The 21,888-nt window shown below is 42.4% G+C and overlaps 1 protein-coding gene across 5 annotated transcripts in view; it reads left to right on the top strand.

Annotated features, from left to right (window-relative positions):
- Nucleotides 1-21,888, top strand: part of bsna (bassoon presynaptic cytomatrix protein a) — a 98,463-nt gene that overhangs the window by 55,930 nt on the left and 20,645 nt on the right. For all 5 annotated transcript variants that reach the window (XM_037478475.2, XM_037478473.2, XM_037478471.2 and 2 more), the window contains 3 exons: nt 11,430-11,891; nt 14,785-20,133; nt 21,417-21,584. In XM_037478475.2, the coding sequence (XP_037334372.2) occupies nt 11,430-11,891; nt 14,785-20,133; nt 21,417-21,584 (5,979 nt within the window). The remainder of the gene's footprint in view (nt 1-11,429; nt 11,892-14,784; nt 20,134-21,416; nt 21,585-21,888) is intronic.

The raw sequence follows: 21,888 nt of genomic DNA, 5'->3' as shown, positions 1-21,888 counted from the left end.
GACTCACTTGTACCACATGGTATCGCGTGCAGTGGTATCCAATATCCAGACTACAGTAAATGAGAAGCACAGCTTTCATACCCAAAGGCAAATGTCTGTCCCACTGCCGTTTAGTTGTGGTGATTTCTCTTGGACGTTGCCTCTGTCCGTGGTGCTGACTGCTGCTGCTGCTGCTTAACTGAACGTCCTCATGCATGTTGTTAGTAGGTCAATTTAAAATTTCAATTAGTATATTTATACTACAGCCCAGCAGTTTTATTGACCAAGCGTCTGGTTGTTGGTTGCAAGACTCAGTTCATCTGTGAAATCAGAGATGACAGTGATGGGGAACTATGAGGGATGAGCTTAAGAGGGAGGAAGAGAGAACGAGTTTAAAGAAAAGACAATTGAAAAGTATTTCCCAGCGGGAAGCGCCTGTGCAGCTGTCAAACTCCTCCTGTAGCCTCATATTTAAAATGAATCACTATATTTAGTGACACATCTCTTCAGTAGACTGTCAGTTCCACTTCTCTCTGCGTCCAAGGCTCAAATTACCATCTTCACAAATAGATCCTGTGCTTTCCTCCACTTTATTATGCTAATTGTGTCCGTAGACAGGGGACGTCTGTTTTTTTTGGGTAGATGTTGAATTACTGTCTCAATTAGACCTTTTTAAATGTATATGAAGCCCCTGCTTTCCATAGGAGGCAGGAAAGGACACAGTATGTCTGCGTTCACCTTATTAAACAGCAATGTGGTTAACCACCATTTTAGGCTATCTCTCAAGTAACTTTAATCTGCTAACCCTTAGAAAAATATGGGTGGGACAACTTATATATATATATAAAATATACCATGAGTAGCGATGAAAATAGGAAGTAACCGAAGCAGAAGGATGAGTAGGGTTTTATGGCACATACAAAGTGAGGGAGAAAGAAGAGCGGGTGTATTATGTCTGCGATTCCCCCTGGTGGAGGTGGCTAAATCGATCGCGCCTTTCTAAAAAACACACACACACTCCCATCAACACGAGCAATAAACAATTAGAAAACACACTTTCGAGGACTTTGGCAAATCAAATTAGAGTGCAGACTTCTCAGAATCCACTCGGAGTACAGCCCGCCTCATTAGCTCTCTTTGATAAAAACAAACTATTGTACTGGACTCTGTGTATTTGTTTTTCGCTTGTTTGTGCACCAGTGTGTTGCGCCAGTGGTGAAAGGCAGTTAATTTCCTGCAGGGTAAAGGAAGGTGAAAAACTAATTTGGCCCGAGGTAGAAAGGACAACGCTGTGACTACACAGTAGTGCAATGCTTTGTGTCTGTAGTGTGGCTCATGGTGCTACATTCATGTTGTATTGTCGGTAATAGTAATACATCAGAACTGAGATCTGACAGCTGTTTTACAAATGTTGCTCTCGTGACCTCTCCATTCTATTCTACAACTATTTTCATGGTCCCAATCACCAACAATCTTCTTCACTCCTGGCAAGAAGTACAATAGTACGATTTCCTAAAACATGAAACTATTTCTTGAACCCTCAAAGCCCTTTCCCCTTAGGAATTGGTTTTAGGGTTAAGAATAGAAGTCCGTTCAGTTTACATTTAGGACAATATACAGGCAAGCAGAGAGGAACACTGTCAGCTGTACTAATGCCTGATGCAGTGTGTACACATGTGTATGGTAAAGGATAATATCTAAAGTACTAGGCTTGGCTGAGGTAAATCTAAATGATTATAGGTGTGTGGCCAATCACCTTCCATCTCGTTTGGCTCTACCAAGCGGCTCACACGTCGGAGCTTACCAATGGACAGTCTTTGTCCTTAAGACAAACACACCAATATGTTAATCTAGAATACAGACAGACTGTTGAAGGATTTTCTGCAGTTCAGATATAGACAGAGAATGTGCAGCATGTTCTGTCATGCGTCCCTTCCCATTTTCCTTCTATTGATTGCACTGTCAGGGATCTTCCAAGCCGTGTGTGTGAATTAATGTGTGTTGGTTATTGATCTTTGATCCGCTCATTCCTCTTCATGTCTGTTATTTAGATCATAGCAAAACACAAATGTAACAATGCAACACAAACACGCCTTTACACAATCTGTGGAGTTTTCTCACTAAAATCATTTGCAGTTTTTCATTTGGTGATTTTAGGTAATGTAATGGCTTGTTCACAGTCAAACACACTGTTTAGTGATCTGGTTGATTGTCGGATGAATATGTAAAAAACTGGAATAATCCATCAAGGAGCTTTTAAAAGGAGAGCCTTTGTCATTCTCCCATTGATTTGTCTTTTCATGTTTTTTGCCCTCGCAGCAGCGGGACACAACTTTCTGGTTGGGACTCTATGTTGTGCTCTGTGTAAAAGGATGAAATGATGGGGGCAGAGCATTGACACTGACATCTAATCAATGCCAATCTGAGCTTCAGCGGCAGACGAGCAGCGTGTCATCTCTGCCCAGAGATGACAAATAATCACTATGTAGCGATCCTGTTGTCCCTGCAGCTACTGCAGATCCTCCAACAGCTGAAAGCACACGCACGGACATAGAAACAAATGCACAGGATGCAACTCTTTGCAAACAGTAGTTTTGTAACGACTCCTATTAAAAGGGATATATAATAATAAAAAAATAAATATATATATATATATAATATATGAACACGATTGGTTATTATCAGCATTAGCATAACTGCCATTATTCTATAATAATATAAAACACATTTACTATTACAAACATTATTGCCAGAATTTCTTCCTAATTGCTCAAATTAAAAAACTAAAATGAACATAACACTCCTCAACATTAAAGTAGCGCAATAGGCTACAATTCACTTTGGGAAATGGGGAAGGAGACATTTTGTGTGGTAGAGAGAGAGAAGGCGTAAAGAAAAAGAGAAAGTGCATAGGAAGCATTTACAGTGATAGGAAATCATTTAAGACACACTGAAAAAGGAGAAAAAAAGGGTAAAAATAGACAAAGCAGGTGCAGCCGTGTGATCAGCTGGAGCCCCGTCTCTCAGAGCAGGTGGACAATTCCACAGCGCAGTGTGAGCACGCTCCAACAGAGAGATCTGATTGGATGGGAGGGTAGAAGTCTCCTGCTTTGGGAGTGTATTTATACACTCTGTGCACATTGTGTGTTTGCAGCTGTCTGAATCCGTTTTGTGTCTTTCTGAGTGTGTGTGTGTGTGTGAATGCAAGTGAGTGGAAGTTAGTGTCCCATGCGTCCCATGTGTGTTATCAGTGATATTGGGAGAGTCAAATGCTGCAAAAAACATCACCCGGCAGCTGGCACACAGCAGAGGGTCACCCCATCCTGCCACATCTCACCGATTTAGACCCCAAAACAAGCAGCACGCACAGCCATACAGATGAAGCTGCTGAAGTGCCCTTCAGCTAGATGCTGGATGCCATAAATGGGGCAGACTGACCCAGATATTGTCATCCTCCACAATGTTTGAGGCTTTAGAGGCTGACTCAGCCCGCTGTTAGTCAGAGTTAAAACACAAACACACACACACACACGCACACACACACACACACACACACACACACACGGGAAGTGAGGTAGACGCGAAGGACGGACAACACTGACCTTTACACACTATTTCTGTGTCTGTGTTTTTGTGTTTCTACTGTATTGCTGCTGAGAGCCAGGTGCACTGTTAAAGTCTCAACCAATCAAATATTTCACTTAAATAATAGTCAATTAACCCGAGCTGCATGTCTTTGGACTGTGGGAGGGCACCCACAGTCACAGACCAGGAGCCGATCCACGGCCCATGATGCTGTGAAGTCAGTTTACCAATATTTTGTCATTATCTATCTACAAAATGACAATATTTCATAAATGATTGGGTAAGAAAAATATGTGTTCATGCTTTTTCTTATATATAGGCAGGTGAAATTGCATCAGTAAACAGTATTTTCCCTATTAATGTTTTCTTGGAAGGACAGTTGATGGGGATGTAAAATGCTCCTGTTGGTAGTAAAATGCAGATTAAGAAAAGTTCTGCATGCTTCATTTCACTGCTTCTAAATCACATAAACAATCGGGCACGATGATACTACACTGGGGCTAAAATCAATTACATAATAATGTGTGTTCTACCTTTAACAATCTTTGCGTGAGTAGCTTCAAGTGATTAGTTAAAGATTAAATGGCATGTTATGGCACGACCGGTTAAGTTTGTTTTTTGGTCCCTCTGGATTTGTACCCATTCTGAGAATTGCTCTTTTAAAAGATGGCGCATGCTTTTTGTCCTAAATGTCAACCCGGCATCAACTCTTTTGTCAGAAGGCAGCATTTATTCACACACACACACACACACACATAAATCCTTGCCCCTAAGCATTTCTCACAGCTACAACTGCCAGTTTCATGAGGCAGAACTAATTCACTGAAACATTTTGGGAATCCGAATCTCCCTGTCGTTCTCTTCTCTTTTCTGTTTCATTCACTAATTCAATGATATACTTTTCCTGTGCCACTTTCACTCATTTTTTGTACCTTCGATGGGCAGTGACTTGATGTTGAACAGCAAACGAAAGTGGCACAACACTTTGGACTATCACAGAGGAAAAAAGTACAACAGCATTTGACTTTAGCTTTGGTAACAGCTTCTTTACTTTCATTCTGTTTAGTGTTAAAAAAGAGGCCATCCGACTTTTTAAAACTCTCTCGTTATCCTCTTCTTCTTAAATCAGGGACAGTAGTGGCTATGAACATTCCGAGCGATTGAATACTAACCATTTTCTTGTCCGCTTTTGGCCTTGTTCTGTATTTCAGGTGTATAATCATGGACTTTAAAGGAAAAATGTCCCAGTTTTAAAATTGCAAATATACATACTGATGTGTTGAAAAGTTTTCAACCTTTCTTTTTAAGAATTTGCTAGAAAGCTGAGTGAAAATGTACTTTGTCATTTTTGTAATTTTTTTCAAAAAAGGAAGAAACCAGAGTCTCTTATTGTCCTCTACCTCCCATTTCAGCCTAAACATCCATTCCTTGTCTCTTTGTTTAACATGTTTTCCATCTTCTCTCCACCTCCACCTTGGCCTCATTCTCCCAGCTTCCTCGTGGACCTCTTCCATCCCACTCACTCTCCTCTCAAACGGAAGACCTTTCCTCTCCTCTTCTCTCTTTGCGCTGAGCTTGTGGCTAAACCTATCTCGATTTTTTTTCTTTCAACTTCCTCTCTAGCATCTGTCTGTTCACGTTTCTTTGTCCACCCCGAGGGATGAGCCAGCAATCTCCCCTACCCATAGTGCTCCTGTCCAAGTGAGGACCGCCTCCTGCACTTCAAAGTACACACTTCAGCACTTCAAAGGCTGCGTTCTCTCTCGTACTAGAACCAAGGCCAGATCAATTAAATCCTATTAATACCCAGCAGTCAGCGCGGCCTGGTGAGGTTCAATTCTGGGTCCAGACAGAACTTCAACCTCAACTCAGTAGACGATCGTGTCTCTGTGGGTGAAAAGGAAAGGCTCATATCTTTAAGATGTGTAAAAATAGGAATGGCGTTTTAGAAACATTGCAAAAATATCAGGCTCTCTGGATGTTAAATGTAACAGCTAGTTGCCAACTTTGCGGCCACTGGACTAAACAGAACCTTATTTGCTGAAAATAACTTAGCCATACTGAACTGTATAATAAATGAGACATAAAACCTGAAAAATGTGCTAAAAGAAGCTAACACACTCTGGGGCAGATTGAGAAAAGAAAAATGAACAGATTTTACATAAAGAACTGCATCATTTTCAAGCCCCCTTGAAGGGTAAAATGGATCATTAACCGCGTGAGCAGATAGCACCTCGGCTCTTCTGTTTTCACATTTTAAACTAGGTAATAATCGTACATTTGGGGCAAAATTGTACCCTAACTATGCAAATTAGCCTCAAACAGCCCAAATCCAAAAGATTTGGAATTTGATACTGGAAGCCACACAGACAGTTGGCTGTAACTGAAGCTCATTTTTAAGGGTGCAAAGAAATATTATGAAAAATAAATGAATAAAGCTCCCGTACATTACAGTGTTTGACAAAATGTTGAAAAATGAAAAATAAGGTTTTTATACTTCTAAAACCGATCATTGCAATCAGGCAGGAAAGGAAGGCAAAATGCATCAGCTGCAAAAATTTGAAAGCACAACATCTTTTGTGAATCATAATGAGCTATCATCCCTCATGTAATGCTCACCAGCAGCCACCCGCTGCCTTTTCCAATCCATTCCCTAATTCAAATCCAAACCAATCCTTATTTTGCCAATAATATAATAATATTGATGAATCGGGTGGAAGGAGCTTTATTGTTTCATTGACAAAGACGAAGGTGACGTCAGTTGACTTCATGCTCCCTGTTGACCGAGCCAATGCCACTGTAGCTCCATACTGCTGCTGGCCATCTGCCATCCTTTTAATGCAGGAGTTAAAATGCTCTGATCCCTGAAGCCTGTACACACACACCCACACACACACACATGCAGACACGCACACACACACACACAGTGCAGGGATACACTATGCATCGCAAAGATTGCATTGCCTGCTCACTGTTCTTGATTAGTGTTTATTTATGTCTGTTTATTTATTTCTCAAAGGCTTTCCGCCTCTAAATTGGCTCGTGACAGTCAGGTCGTTGGTTCAAATCCCAAAGTCTGTCTCATTGAATCAGGGCAGGGACACTCTCCTCCAAGGCTTGGGTCAGAATTGTAATGAGCAAGGCACTTAACCTCTATTAACCGCAGTGGGGTGGAACTGCTCCTGTAGAATAAATAAATTAGTGTGAAATTAAATTAGTCAACTGTTTATTCTTTTACTGCTCATTTATTTTTTTATCTCGGTCCACCTCACTCAAATGAAAGATGATTGTGTCCTAAAACAGTCCCATTTGACGTGGTTCATCAATGTCTTCAAAGTAGTAAGACTACTTTAGTACAATTCAGATTCTTCTCTTAATTCATTTTGATAAGGAGCCAAATGTAAGATCGCTGAAAGGACTACTACCCATAAAATCCAAATAATACAATTACTTACTTTACTAGCTTAGTGGGGCTACTTACTGTGAACCATTGTGTCGCTGTGTCTTTAGTCTTGTCTTCTTCTGAATCTTTTACTCATACGATGGAACTTAAATTGCCCTCTCACAGTTTCTTCAGATTACAACGCTCACAGTTTTTGTTTTGGCTAATGTTATAATTCATCATTTTGGCAGGTTTGTATTTACAACATACTGTATGCAAATGAGATCCTCCTACGAGTGGTTTCGGCAAAAGAAGGAGCTTATTTCGGCTCTCGGACTAATTGCATGTTGCCCGGCCAAAGTCGGACAATAGGAAGGGTGTGAATGAAGTGACGGCAATAAAACATAACGTCAACACAGTAACACAAACACACACATACACTGCACAGCCTTGTGCCCCTCTTGCCTCTCACTGCAAGGTTACGTAACTAAAGCGGTTCCATACTGCCTCTCCCCTCTCTCTTTCTTGACTCTTTCCTCCTTAGTCGTTTCTTACCCTCCGACTCAGATTTATATCTTACTTATGCTTTCCTTCACTGGTTTTGCACCCATACAATTTATCCCCCCTCTTATTTTTCATCATCTTGCCTCCTCCTCGACCATACTCCCTTTCTCTAATTTATTTTGCTCTCATTTTTCATTCCCTCTTTTCACTCTTCATTGAGCTCACTTACTTGTTTATGCACTCCTCCCCATCGCTGCTGTCGTTGCTCTCATCTAAATTGTTCTCCTCCTGCTTTTAATACCTGAGCTCTTCTCCTCCTCGTGCTACTCTTCGTTTCCTCTCTACATATCTGCCTTTCTTGCTGGTATTAGATGAAATCACCCGGCTTGAATCCAACCAGTGTGTGGTTATCAAATCAGGGCCTTTTAATTTCACAAATGTCACTTGTGCTCCTTACAGTCAGACATATGCTGCATATGTTTGTATGCACACGCCATGATTTTATCCTGTAACAGCGGTTGTCTCTTATCTTCCTTTCTTTGAATCAACGGATGTAACGAGGTGAGCTTCTATATTAAATTAACGTATACAAATACAACGATGTTAAACATTTCCAAACTTATTTATTTAGTATTTCTACACTTATTTTGTAAAGCAGGAAGAGACCATGAGAAGATGGAAGTCAGTCATAATATATGGGTGCAAAGAAAGTAACTCATAGAAATATGTTTGATGTCAACTTTCAGTGTATTGCAGTCTTTTCCCCAGGAAATCAATCATTTATCATCAATTTAAAGTTTGTATCAACATTATGAGGATACAATTTTACCAGATTTATCTGGAAATTGGCAAATCTTCATGTTTGTGTCTCCAAAACATGTGACAACGTAATTAACGCCACAATTTCACGCCACTTGAGAATGATTTCTTCCCAATGCTTTGAAACACAAAACACCTTCCTGTGGCTTCTGCGTTGTACAAGAACGTAACGACCCGCGTACCAGACCAGACTAACCAGTCCTCGATTAGACACCATCATCACCATCACATGTCTACCTCAACACTCCTTCACGTCCTCTCTCCTCAAGCAACGTACCTCAGACTCAGGGAGCCACATTAGTGGAGGCTGAGCTGATTTTCTGTGTGTACGTGCACGCGCTCACATGCACGCGTGTTGTCACTCACTTCCCCATCTCTCCTCTCCTTCGCCCCGGTGGGCTCCTCCTCTCCCCTCGTCCTCCTTCTGCTTGTCATCTCCTTCTCCTTCTGGTAGGCCTTCAGCTATGCAGGCCTCCTCCGTTTTGCGCCGACGTGAACCGTGTGACTCTCCGTGCGTGCGTGCGTGTGTGTGTCTGTGTGTGTGTGTGTGTGTGTGTGTGTGGATTTGTGTTGTATTAGAGTGCCGCCTAAGGTGGCAGCCAGTGCTGGGGAAGTGTGCGATCGAGCAGAACAATGGCATGCTGGGTAAAAATAGCTCTCTGTTGGAGGGAGAGGAAAGGAGACGGAGGGTGACAAGGAGAGAGTAGAGAGAGGGGGGGGGGTGTAAGAGCTGAGAGGAAAGGGAAGGATAGAAGTTTAATGACCATTTAGTGAAGACAGAAAGGAGAGAAACTGCAGGTGCAAATGTGTGAAACACAAAAATAAAATGATGAGAATGAGTCACCGTAGAAGTGAGGTAAAGTAAAGAACATTTTTCCGCTATTAATGTACTTTACAACTAATTAAATGAATGCAGTACTTAAAAAATGTTAATTACCATTAGCACATTTACCAGATTAGAATCAGATTCTATTGCATAGATTTCCAGGAACTTTTGTAAGGGCAGTGTTGGTTCCCAGAATATAAACTACCCTTTTTTCTAGTTCCACATGATTGATGATTTCTCAATAGTGGTTTTTTTCCTAACTAACTATGTGATTCAAGTTGAGGACACACCTTTTGTCTACATAACCTAGTAGTTGCATGGTAGTAGCAGCAGTAAAAGTAATATGTAACGTCAAATAACAAGATAAAGGTGAGAAATTAAGGGCAATAAGGAGCACGGTGTCCCCCTGTATCAAATGTGACAAATATGTCTTCTTTATTGATGAATAAGTGTACGGCCTCTGATGGCCGAGGGATACAATCGGGGTTGAACACGGTGGTGAGTTTTTCACAACGCATTTCTCATGAATCAAATCAGAGGATTTCAGCATTATGCGGAATGCAGAATTAGATGGAGCGTTTCTGTGACTGTTGACTGGAGGACAAAAGGCCCGAACCTTTGCTCTATGTAGGTTAAGTGGTGGAGCAATGGGCCACTCTGTTCAACAACACACGCACACGCAAACACCCACGAGATAGCATCCGTGGGACCGAAAAGTGCTGGCTCTGGGGAAAGGAGGAATGAGTTCACTCTCGGGTCGAAAGACTATTCAACAGTCTCAGGGGCTACTACTGTACAGTGTGCTGCACGCACGCACAAACACAGACAACACACAAACGGCAACAAATGTTGCTTTTTTATATCGTGCTCACAAAGACAAAAACAATCAAATGAAGTGTTGTCTGCAGATCAGTTTGCACACACGTTTTGACGCTCTCATCAGTTGCTTCTCACTTTTGAAAGTAGCTTTTTACATTTGTGATGCTGAGATCATCAGTAAAACAAGTCACCTTTTAGGCAGAAACATTTACCTTTCCATTTATTTGATCACAGTGAAATAATTGAGAAAAGAGACGTTATCATTATTTTCATACTTGTGTCCTTCCTTACATTCTTCTAGAAGTACATTCAAATGTACTTCTTCTTTGTCTCTCTCCAGTTAAAATGCTGTACGGTCCTGGAAAAAGCCTTAATGGGGAGTGAAGCAGAACAGTGGATATAGTTTTATATGCATACAGATGTTTTACTGAACAACTAATGCCTTGGTGGTATGTAATAGTGGCCATAAGCACTATCACTTCAATCCAAAGCAGCGTTAAGAGGGTAGGCTATCGCACTTAATAACCAAAATCTCAAAGGGATTCAGAGAGATGCAGGTGTGGTTGGTCAAAAAAAAGAGTAGAGATAGGGAAGATAGAGGGTGAAGACTATGGGAGTCTAGTGTAGAGAGGATTTAATGAGTAGCTGGAAAACATCAAAGGTGGAGGATAAGTCTTCAGGAGGGAAAGCATCTTTTAGTTATTTATTGCATGAGTAATGTGGCTGCTCTTCGGTCCAAAACAAGTTCAGTCACTCTCCAGAATGCAGAGAGACAGTATACGAGAAAGATACTGCAAGTATAAGTATTGTGTACTATTACGTTTTGAAGTCGCAATGTTAATAAACTCCCTACTTAGACATTCTGTTTGTCCTTCCAAGAGATTACCTGTCAATCAAATGCAAATACAACGACAGTGACCTTTTGTTACCCTTTGGCCATGGCGGCTGTCGATGCTTAATTTTGTTCTTTTGATTTCACACCAGTACAAATGGAAACAAGTTAGACTAGAGGCAGTCTACAGTTTGTGCATTTAATTCTGTGTGCGCTGCAGTGTCTCCAGACTGCTGTTGAAGTAGAGTCAACATATTGGGATTATTAATCGGTACAACAATTCATTATCATTAATCAATCTTATCCAACATGAGAAGTAGAATGACAAAACCTCATTTTAGTGGACCAGCTGATGAATGAAGTGGTGAAATGGCATTAAGTCACACAAACTCATATTCACATATTGTTGTAGTCTTTACTGTTCGCTGTTGAGCGGTAATCACCTCCGTCTTTGCTTGGTTGGCGTCTTTGTTGTATTTTTAGGAAACTGCAACCTCATGTTTGCCTTTCCCCCAATATAATTGTTAATGCTTTAAAAACTAGAACTGCCTTTTTGTAATATGGAAAGCTATAAAACGTACCTTTTTGCTTACCGTGATATGAACAAAATAATCAATTAAAAAAACCCATCCTTGTAGCTATTTGTCACTAACTGTGTTTGTTTTATGTCTTCTGTGTTCCAGAAAAAGGAGTGGTTATGTCTCAACTGCCAGACGCAGCGGCTCATGTCCGGAGGCGGTCTCGATGATCCCCCACTTCCCGTTCCTCATCCGTCGCCCAAGCACCAGCCAATGGGCTCGCTCCGTCAACAGGCGCCAGCCAGTCAACCGAGCCCTCTCCATAAACCCACCAATCAGCAGGGGCCAAGGGCCACCCAGCCCGCCGCGCAGAGAGCGCTGGCGGGAACTGGTGGCAGTGGATCGTTTGCGCCCAACGCTGCCAAGCAACCGACCGACCCCAAGACCACAACACCAGCTGCGGCACCGTTGTCGACCGCAGACGTCCAGAAACAGCCAAAGGCCACAGAGGAGAAACCCAAAACCGAGCCTGAGAGCAAAATCGGTAAAGACACCAAAGCCTCCCAGAAGAAAAAAGGGGAGCAGATCACACCTATCAAGGAAATCAAGAAGTCCAGGCACTACGATGTAAGTCTCATTTAGTTTTTTTTAAGATTGCTTTCGGGTGGTAAAATACTCTGTATGTTAAGCTATGGAAAGGGGCCAAAATGGGGTTACTGCCTGCACGGCTTGAAATGGGCGAGCCAAATGAATGAGTAAACTGATTTTTACCGATTATGCTGCGGGAACCATAGTGTAACATACAGGCCAATGTACCAAGACTGTCTCTTGTTGCGTGACCATATTAATTGTAAGAGCATGTATGCAGGTTAAGTTGTGTGAGTATGCATGGCTGTTTCAGCGTGCATCAGCTTCACATTCATTTAGTTTTTCCATCAACCTCAATGAGCTAAATGTAAGCTCTTGCTAAACACCGGACACGTTTAGTCTGTAGCTAATGCCAATGATAACACCGCTGTGATCCAGATGATTATGTAAACTATATACAACAAGGAGAAAGCACACAAACCGTTTTGTATTGTGAGCATTATAAAACTTGCATTGTGTTGGCAGCTGGACAAAGGCGGGATCAAAGTTCAACGTAAACGCTTCCCTTTGCACAACTTTGAACCTCTCACTCTTCATCTTCTGTTCATGCTAAAATGATGCAATATAAAGAAATGTATGTAGTACGGCAGGCGATGCCATCTTAAAACATGAAAAGACCCCAGGGATATTTCTTCTTTCCACAAATACAAACTTATAAGACTGGGCTTATTTTACTTATTTTATTCCGACTCACATTGTGTTGTGTTATGTCTTGCCATAAGAGTAGGTAGTATACGTCACTATAATCCATGCTTCATGCCATATTTGTGTTGCTATTTTCATGTTTGAAGCTAAGTAGCATCCCAGTTATTAGTTCCGCTAAGCACTCACTGGTCAGTTGCTTTTCCAACTGGCCATCGAAGAGCGCAACACCAGACCAGTGATAAATTGCTGAAATCAGAGATGTTGTCTACAATTCAGAGGTCTGAGACTAGGCAGAGTAGGAGGGTGTACGAATGGCAAGTGTATAAAAACAGACTCACTTGGCTAGAATTAAAACCAGACATTTGGCCTTACAGTCCACTCGTACAGTGGCAAATATTGCTGTCCTCAGCAGAATCACACCCAGGATTTAGACTAGAAGTAGTGCATGTGATAAATGAACCATGTGACCATTGGGCTTCAGAACTTTGTGTTGTGTGACACCTGGGATATGGATCCTGCCAACGACCAGCTGCCTGTTGCCACATTAGATTCCCTCCAGCGTTCTCTCCGAGGTTTTGACGGCTGTGTTTAGAATCCAGATGTAAGTAAATGAATGAAGGTGGCATCTTAAGTCATTCATGCTACTGTGAACATAGCTTATATGACATATTTTATGGAGATTACTTGTGAATAATCAAAAATGTCACTTTACATTACTTCTGCATTAAGTAGGAAATATAACACTGCTTCTTACAACACAGTGAGTAAATGCAGCACCAATAGAAACTTGAGGATCATGAGGAATTCTTACGGGACTTGGTCTCCTCCTGATAAACTAAAAGACAGTATGTAGTACATATGTGTATGTCACTCATACATAAAAATACTTTAAATTTGTTGTCCTCTTGAACTAGAAAGGAAAACACAGTTGAAATACAATGTGCTCCTGCCATGTTACTTTGTTTTTATCCTTCCTTCATTCAACAGCGTTTTTAGATCAAAAAGTCTAATTTCCTTGCACTTCTTGTAGAAAATGTCTTAAAATGTCCCTGTACTGTCTTTGGAATTACATCTCTTTTCCGTTAAGTGAGCACAAAACAAAATATTTTTTTCCTTTATTCCCCCCCTAAAAAGTTTTCCTGCAAAACACTGTGATAAATACAGTTATGTTATGACCCTACTTAAGATTTCCTAGGAGCTTGGTTAATAATTTTTTTTGAATTTAACCAATTACTTGGCTTTTTGAAAAGCACGTCATTGAATCCGTCCTCAAAGAATGTGGATTTTCAAATTGGCAGTGTGCACTGCCCTGAGAAGGGAGCTTGGGAGTGAGAGAGAAACACAGATGAGTGAAGAGTGAAATAATGTCATTTCTGGCTCAAAACATTGCCATAGTTTGTTTTTTGTGTCTATTTTGTATTGTGTCCTCCATATGCCTTTCATTTTCAAGGTCAGTCCTTTGGAGATTATAATTTGGCATGTTATTAACAGTAATCTCAGGTAGATCCATTGGTAAAGAAATGTATGTTCCTGTAATGTTCCCGTAAACTTCACAATTGCTCATCATCACCAAACAAAACATGCTCCTAATATGTAAAGTTTAAATAACTGCTTTCCATCAATGGCTCAAAATTATTTACAAACCTGCCAACCATTCCAGAAGCTATTTTTATTGGCAATAAAAATGTCTTCTTCTTCAAACAATGAAAATTATACTCTTCATTTTACACAGTGGGAGCAGTGGGCTGACTTAGAAGCAGTTAAGGGTTAGGTGTCTTGCTCAAGGACACTTCAACATCTGACATGGAGCAGGCGGGGTTTGAACCCTCTCTACTCCATGCGCCACTGCATCTAACTGGTCAATGTTAAATTATTTAGTTCTACATCTGAGGTGAAATTGAAAACCATCTCCAGTCTGTTGTCACACATGCTGTCTCTGAAATCATAACTTAAGAAAATAGGTCCCATATTAAAAAGGCAAAGATGAGATTTATCAACCTGTTTTAGAATTGTTTTTAATTATACAGTAACTATTCATTTAATATCCGCATACCAAAATCTAAATATATATATATATATATATATATATATATATAGTCTTAAATTGAATGCATACATATGTGCTTATTATGAATCAAAACCTTCTCACACTCTGTCTAAATTATTACTTAAATTTAGCCCCAAATTAAAATTATTTCTCTTTTGCTTCTTTCTTTTCTCTCCTTAGGACACAAAAAACAACAGCACCCATGACTTGTCACGCAGTCCTCAGAGCCTCAGTGACACCGGCTACTCCTCTGATGGTATCTCCAGCTCCCACAGTGAAATCACAGGTCTAATCCAGGAAGAGGAGATGAAACTGAGTGAGAGAGGGATCAGTGGGCGGGGTTCCCCACCAAGTCCTTCTGAAATCACCAAGCTCGAAAGCTCTATGAGGCCTTTGTTGGAGAAGAGCCTTTCTGAAGAGAAGGTGGACAGACGGGGAAGGAAGCACAGAGACAGAGACTTGGATGACAGAGGGAAGCAGCGCCCACGCTCCTTGTCAATCCCACCAGATTCCTACGACTCTGATGAGGAACTCGAAGATATACTAGAAGAAGAAGAAGATGGAGGAGACTGGGAGGTTAAACGTAAGGAAGGAAAGGAGGAGAAGAAGGAGAAGAAAAAGAAGGAAAAAGAAACTGAGCCCACACAGATGACAGATGAGGAGTTCATGAGGAGACAAATAATGGAGATGAGTGCTGATGAAGATAATGAGGAGGAAGAGGACGAGATGGAGGAGGAGGAAGATGAGGAAGATGAAGGATATGGCTACCAAAAACCCAAGAAAAACCACCACAAACACATCATCGCTGACTCAACGAAAGAGAAAAGACGACTTCAGCACCACTCCAGCAGTTTTGAGGAGGAACCTAAGAGCTCTACTGATGTTTATAAAGGTTCACTGGAAGAGGGTGAGGAAGATGTGATGGCATCACAAGGGGGCTTGAGGCGCTTCAAAACAATTGAACTCAATAACACCAATAGCTACAGCCGGGATATGGAGTTGGGCCATGAAAATGACTTGAGCCTTGATCGTGAACCAGAGCTAGAGATGGAGAGCCTGACGGGATCTCCAGAAGAGCGTTCTCGAGGTGACTACTCCTCTACTCTGCCAGCCACGTCCTCATCATATGGCTCAGGCCAGTCACCTACTTCCATCTCATCAATGGAAGAAGACAGTGACAGTAGCCCCAGCAGGAGGCAAAAGCTGGAAGAAGCCAAGCAACAGAGGAAAGCACGCCACCGCTCTCATGGCCCCCTCCTTCCCACCATTGAAGACTCTTCAGAAGAAGATGAACTAAGAGAAGAAGAAGAACTTTTAAGAGAGCAGGAGAAGATGAGGGAGGTGGAACAACAGAGAATAAGGAGCACAGCAAGAAAGACCAAGAGGGACAAAGAGGAATTGAGGGCTCAGAGGCGCAGAGAGAGGTCTAAGACACCCCCTAGCAATCTGTCACCCATAGAAGATGCTTCTCCGACAGAAGAGCTGAGACAAGCTGCAGAAATGGAAGAGTTGCATCGTTCTTCCGCTTCTGAATATTCCCCTCAGAGTCTGGATTCAGAAGCTGAGGGATACGAGTCCAAACTTTACAAGTCAGGCAGTGAATACAACTTGCCTACTTTTATGTCTCTCTACTCACCAATAGAGAAATCATCAACTACAACCACCACCACCACAGCACCATCTTCAGCTTCCAAATCCCTGAAGAGTGCCGAGGAGGTTTATGAGGAGATGATGAAGAAGGCAGAGGTGCTTCAGAAACAACAGCAGCAACATGGAAGACATGGGCAGTACTATGAGGAGGACGTTAATGGACAAGGTTATGATGAAGATTATGAATATGACCAACATCAAGCAGGATATGATAATGAAGCAGCAGAGACAGAAAAAGATATTTACGAGGAGATCCGACAAACCTCTCAGAACATCACCAAAATGCAGCAAGCCACTGATGAGCAAGTAGAGATTGAGATTGAGAGCTCCTACTCTGACAAACAGCTCTTAGACACAGGCTCAGCTTTCGCTAAGCTGTTGGAGCAGAGCAATGCTCTACTCACTCCTGGGACGAGCCCCACTCAGATCTCAGCTCCGGTCTCCTTTGTTGAGACTGGAGGACGAATTCCTGATGTCAGAGTAACACAGCATTTCTCTGCAAAGGATGGTCACAAAGATAGGATTAAAACCCAAGCAGGAAAGAACGGAATAACTCCAACAGTGGCTGCCACCACCATTGCCGCTTATGGAGTCTATGCCAGGGATGCAGTAACTATTTCTCAGACTAGTTCAAGCCCCACTATGACGACTACTCAGTCAAGTATATATGGCCGTCACACATCAAGCCCTACCACATCTTCAACTACAGTCTCAAGTGTCTGCAGCAAGATTGCAGAGATTACCCAGGCCTACAGTCAAAGAGAAGTGATTACCAGAAGGGTAGGGGAGGCCAGGGATATCCAAATGCGAGACAGCTCAACGTCGTCCACTGAGAGAATTATTGAGCCACGCTCCCCAAAGTATACTACATATTATCGGAGCACCAGTCCTCCTCTTTCTCCATCGCCACCACCACAGAGTCCTACTCGTTCACCCTCCAGAAGGAATACAGCTGAGTTCTCTACACAGACTTTCAGTTCTGCATTGCGGATGTCTGAGTCAGCTGTATCTGGACCTACATCTCCAGTAACAGCGCAGGGGACCCAAACATCTCATCGATCAGTTTCCCCAAGGCTCCATCGTCAGCAGTCTTCTCACGATGTACCATACTCCTCAACTCCAGGCCAGGCTAGGCCAATGACAGTCAACACAGCTACTTCTCCGCTGTCATCACCTACCCGATTTAGCCGACAATCAACATTTGACAATTACTCCCCATGTAGCAGCCCTCCGGACACACCACCTTACCAACATTCCCCTACACGTAGCTTCTACCGAACACAAAGGGTGGAGAAAGTAAATGTGGGAACAAGTATGGTCACCACAGCCAGCACTTACACTAGAGGGTCCATGTCAATGGACAACATCTCCCTCTGCCGAATATCTACAGTCCCGGGTACTTCTAGGGTAGAACAAGGCCGTATGATCCAAGGCGGAAGTGTTGTGGACCTCAGAACAGCAGGCAAACCAGCTCCTACTATCATGACTGACCAGGGAATGGATCTCACCTCCTTGGCCACTGAAAGCAGGAAATACCATGGAGGATCAGAGGGTAGTAGACATTCCACGGTTGTACAGCCACTGATTATGAACCTAAATACTCAGGAGATAATCACACCAACCACTGTGAGTGTCACAGTGGCTGCTTCCATGTTCATGACACAGCCAAAACAGCCAACAATCTATGGTGATCCCCATCAATACCAACTGGATTTGGGTCAGGGCATTGGTTCAGCTGTGTGTCTTTCCCAAAACAGACCACAAATTTCACCTCCAACTGACCCAACAATACCCAAAATTGATGCCAAACTGGAAGACCTCAGTATCCAACAGAAAGAGCTACAAATACAGCAAGAGAAGCTACAAAAGCAACAACAGCTCCTTGAACACCAGTTGCAGCAGCACCATCAGATGCAACATCACCAGCAACAGGCATCTGCTTTGGCCAGGTACAGCCTTACGGGCCAGATCTCACCTTTACTGAAAAAAGATCTACTAGTCAGTCAGACAAGCACTGCCTCAGCTGTCGTCAGTGCTGTATCACCGGTCGTTAACCCTGATCTTTATGGCACTGGTCCTGTTGAGCTGAAAGGGAAGCCCAGTCCTCCTGGTTTGGTATCAGGAGGTAATTTACCACATAGCATGGTAGTACAGATGGATGGAGGGCCAGAGCAGGCCAGAGCAATGACTCAGCTTGTGACGGTAGAAGTAGGACAGGATGCTATGGACCTGACAGGAGGCCAAATTAAACCTGAAAACCAACCAGCTTGCTGTGATGTTGTTTACCGACTTCCATTTGGTGGAAGCTGTGTTGGTGGTGAGAAAGAGGGAATAAGACCTCCATCTGCCCCACCACTCACCTATGAGTCAGACCAAGAAAGACTACCTGAAGGGTATCATGAATATCCAATGGATGAGCGTAAGGCATACACACTACCTTTCCCTGGAAGGCTTCAGCCTTCAATGTCCGATACAAACCTAGCTGAAGCTGGGCTACAGTCGTATCATTCTAAACTAGAACCACATCTCCAAGGCCCAGGAGAACTTGCCATGGATCTAACTGCTATCAAACAGGGTTATGGAGGATTTATGGGGATGCAGTATGGCTCCTATACAGATCTACGGCATGGAGGAGACATCACAGCCCAAACGATGCCCATAAGGAGATATAATTCCTTGTCTAACATCAGTTCAGACTATGGGTACTCTGCTCGAGACATTGCTAATTTCCAAGAAGCTAACTTAGCCCAGTACAGTGCTACAACTGCCAGAGAGATCAGCCGGATGTGTGCAGCTCTCAATTCCATAGATCGATATGCAAGCAACCCAGACTTGATGCAGTTTGGGAATTTGGGGAGAGGAACCGGACCTGGGGTCTCCCGACTAGCAGCAGGTCTTGGCATGAGACAAAACCACTTTTTTGGACTTGATGGGAAGCCAATCTCCCACAGTCAAGCATTAACCAACCTTATCAATGCCAGACAGGCCAGTCTCAGAGCCATGTACCCTGCTGCTATAAGGTCCGCTGATGGAATGATCTACTCTACAATTCAGACCCCCATTGCCTCAACACTTCCCATCACAACACAACCTGCCTCTGTTCTTCGCCCACTATTGAGGGGGGTATACAGGCCATACCCTTCAGCAAACATGACACCTGTACCCCTAACCAGTCTTAGCAGACTACCAATGAGCCCAAGAGTACCCTTAACTGTGCAAGCTCCACTCCGCTACCCAGCACCAGGCCTACTCCAAATATCATCAACCACTGCTACTTCAAGTGGTGCAGCAACAAATGAAGGCCCAGCCGGTGCCCCAATGTCTGTTTCCATTACATCTACTAGTTCAACTATCCAGGATGAACCAGTTTACCTCGGTAAAAGTGTATCCTCGTTAGTTGAGGTGCAAGGAACAGTTTCCATACCAATGGAGCCACAGCAACAGCCAATAAACCTTTCCCAGGCCCACCTGAACAGTCAACAACAACAGCAACAAGTGGCATATGCTCAGCAGTCACAACAGCCTCCTCAAGCAGCCCATGCCTACCCACCCTCAACTCCTTCACACACTCATAGCTACACTCAACCACCAGTTGGCCCCTCTGTCCCCACTAGTGGCATGCCCATTTCAGGGGGTCTTCCCCCCTTCCCCCCACCAGGTGCCGTACACAAGGAGGGTGAAACCGAGGCAGAAAGACTGCATCGGCAGCAGGAGCAGCTTCTGCAGATGGAGAGGGAGCGTGTGGAGCTCGAGAAACTCCGGCAACTGCGCCTGCAGGAGGAGCTAGAAAGAGAGAGGATAGAGCTGAAGCTGCACAGGGATAAAGAGCAGATGCTTGTGCAGAGAGAGTTACATGAGCTGCAAAACATCAAGGACCAGGTAGAGGGAGAAACAGGAGACAGAATGGAGAGTTTGGTGTCTTGTTTGAAGTTTTGTGATTCTTGGTTTTGCTATGAATATTGTTTTGTGTTTTGTTGGTTTTGTGGTGCATCTTATTGCGTTAATATCCTTTTTTATCGGTTAAATATATCTTCTAATTTGATGTTGACTTGCAAGATGGAGTAAATTATTTTTCCCTGAAATAATTTAAGAAATAACTTGCATGGATTTCAACAAAGTATATGTTACAAGTGAAGATAGTGTGACTTAATTTATTAAATATCTCATTAAAATGGTGTTAATATTTTGTCATTGTTGAATGCTATTTTACTGTTATGATTGATGGGATATTTGTGTGCAAAGAAATGTTTGCAGCCAGTCAGTTTTACAAACGTAAACGTGTTTTGATCTGCATGCTCTACATTTTACATCTCTGGATATTCCCTCTTTATGAAGTGTGCATGAACATGTCTGTAGTATGTATATGGTATATAAACGGAATATGCCATTTGTTGGTCTGATTTAAACCCCCAAAAATGGATCCTATTATGTTGCAAGTACACATTAGAATATACCACTTCTTAGCGCTTAATTGTCTTGTTCAGATGTTTGAGAAAAACGGCTAACATGACAATTTTCTTCTTTCTTGATAGAACAAGCAGTTGAAAAACTTTCAAGTTAACTCAGTTAAACAGGTTGGAAGCCTTACTTAAGGAGAATGAACGAGAGATGGAATGTTTATTATGCATTCTCATAGCATCTCATAACCCACATTGAAAGCAGAAACCCTAAATCCTTAAATGCACTAGCTTGTCATTTATGCAAAAAAAGAAAATGAATTACATATTTTCTGATGATCGTTATATGACTGGCAATAAGCAATGACCAGTTCATGCTGCACTTCATTTATGTTGCGCTTCCATTCTTGGTTTTGCTTTGTATCAAGGTTTGTCTAACTTGGAGCCATTTTTACAACTAATCCATCAGCAAAAAAATAACTCCATTTCACATAGAGTGTCTGGAGTCTTTGATCATCTTCAATACAAGCAGATGTACTAAAACTCAAAAACCTTGTGTTCTATTCCCTTTACTCTGTCTTTCTCTAAATCTTTTCATTTTTGTCTTTCACATTTTTTTAAATCTATAATTTCCTCTTAATCCTTTCACCCTCACATTTCTCGTATGCTACATTTTTCCATACTTTTCTTGTATTGTACTCTCTCTCTGTTTTTCGGCCGACGGGTGCTTCGTTCAATTCCCCCTTTCCACTCAAAAATGTTTAGGTCCTACAGCAGCAGCAGCATGAACGTGAGAAGCAACTTGTTCTCCAGAGGGAGCAGCTAGCGCAGCAGAAGTCACAGCTGGACCAGATTCAGTCTCTCCAGCATCAGCTCCAGCAGCAGCTTGTAGAGCAGAAGAGGCAGAAAACGGCTGCAGCTCAGAACATACAGGTGAGAGAGTGCTGAGAAACACTGGCAGTAGCAAATAAGTTACGCGACAATGTAAATGTTGAATTGATTGGCTGTTAGGCATGAGTGCTAGAATATTGTAAGGCAGATTGGACAAACGTAAAGAAGTATCACGCTTCAAGAACCTCTAAACAAAACATACCTACACATGCTTGACTTCTGAGATTGACTTACCTACCAGATATGTCCCCTCATTGTAATCAAGTGTATTGCCTGAATGTAAAATCAAGTAAAAGGTTAATAAGGCAAAGGACACATATTCTAACTTATGAGTCAACTGGGTTGA

This window comes from Pungitius pungitius, chromosome 1 (genome assembly GCF_949316345.1).
Source record: "Pungitius pungitius chromosome 1, fPunPun2.1, whole genome shotgun sequence".
In the NCBI taxonomy this organism is placed as follows: domain Eukaryota; kingdom Metazoa; phylum Chordata; class Actinopteri; order Perciformes; family Gasterosteidae; genus Pungitius; species Pungitius pungitius.
Note: the sequence above shows the minus strand (reverse complement) of the source record. Positions and strands in the feature narration are given on the sequence as shown.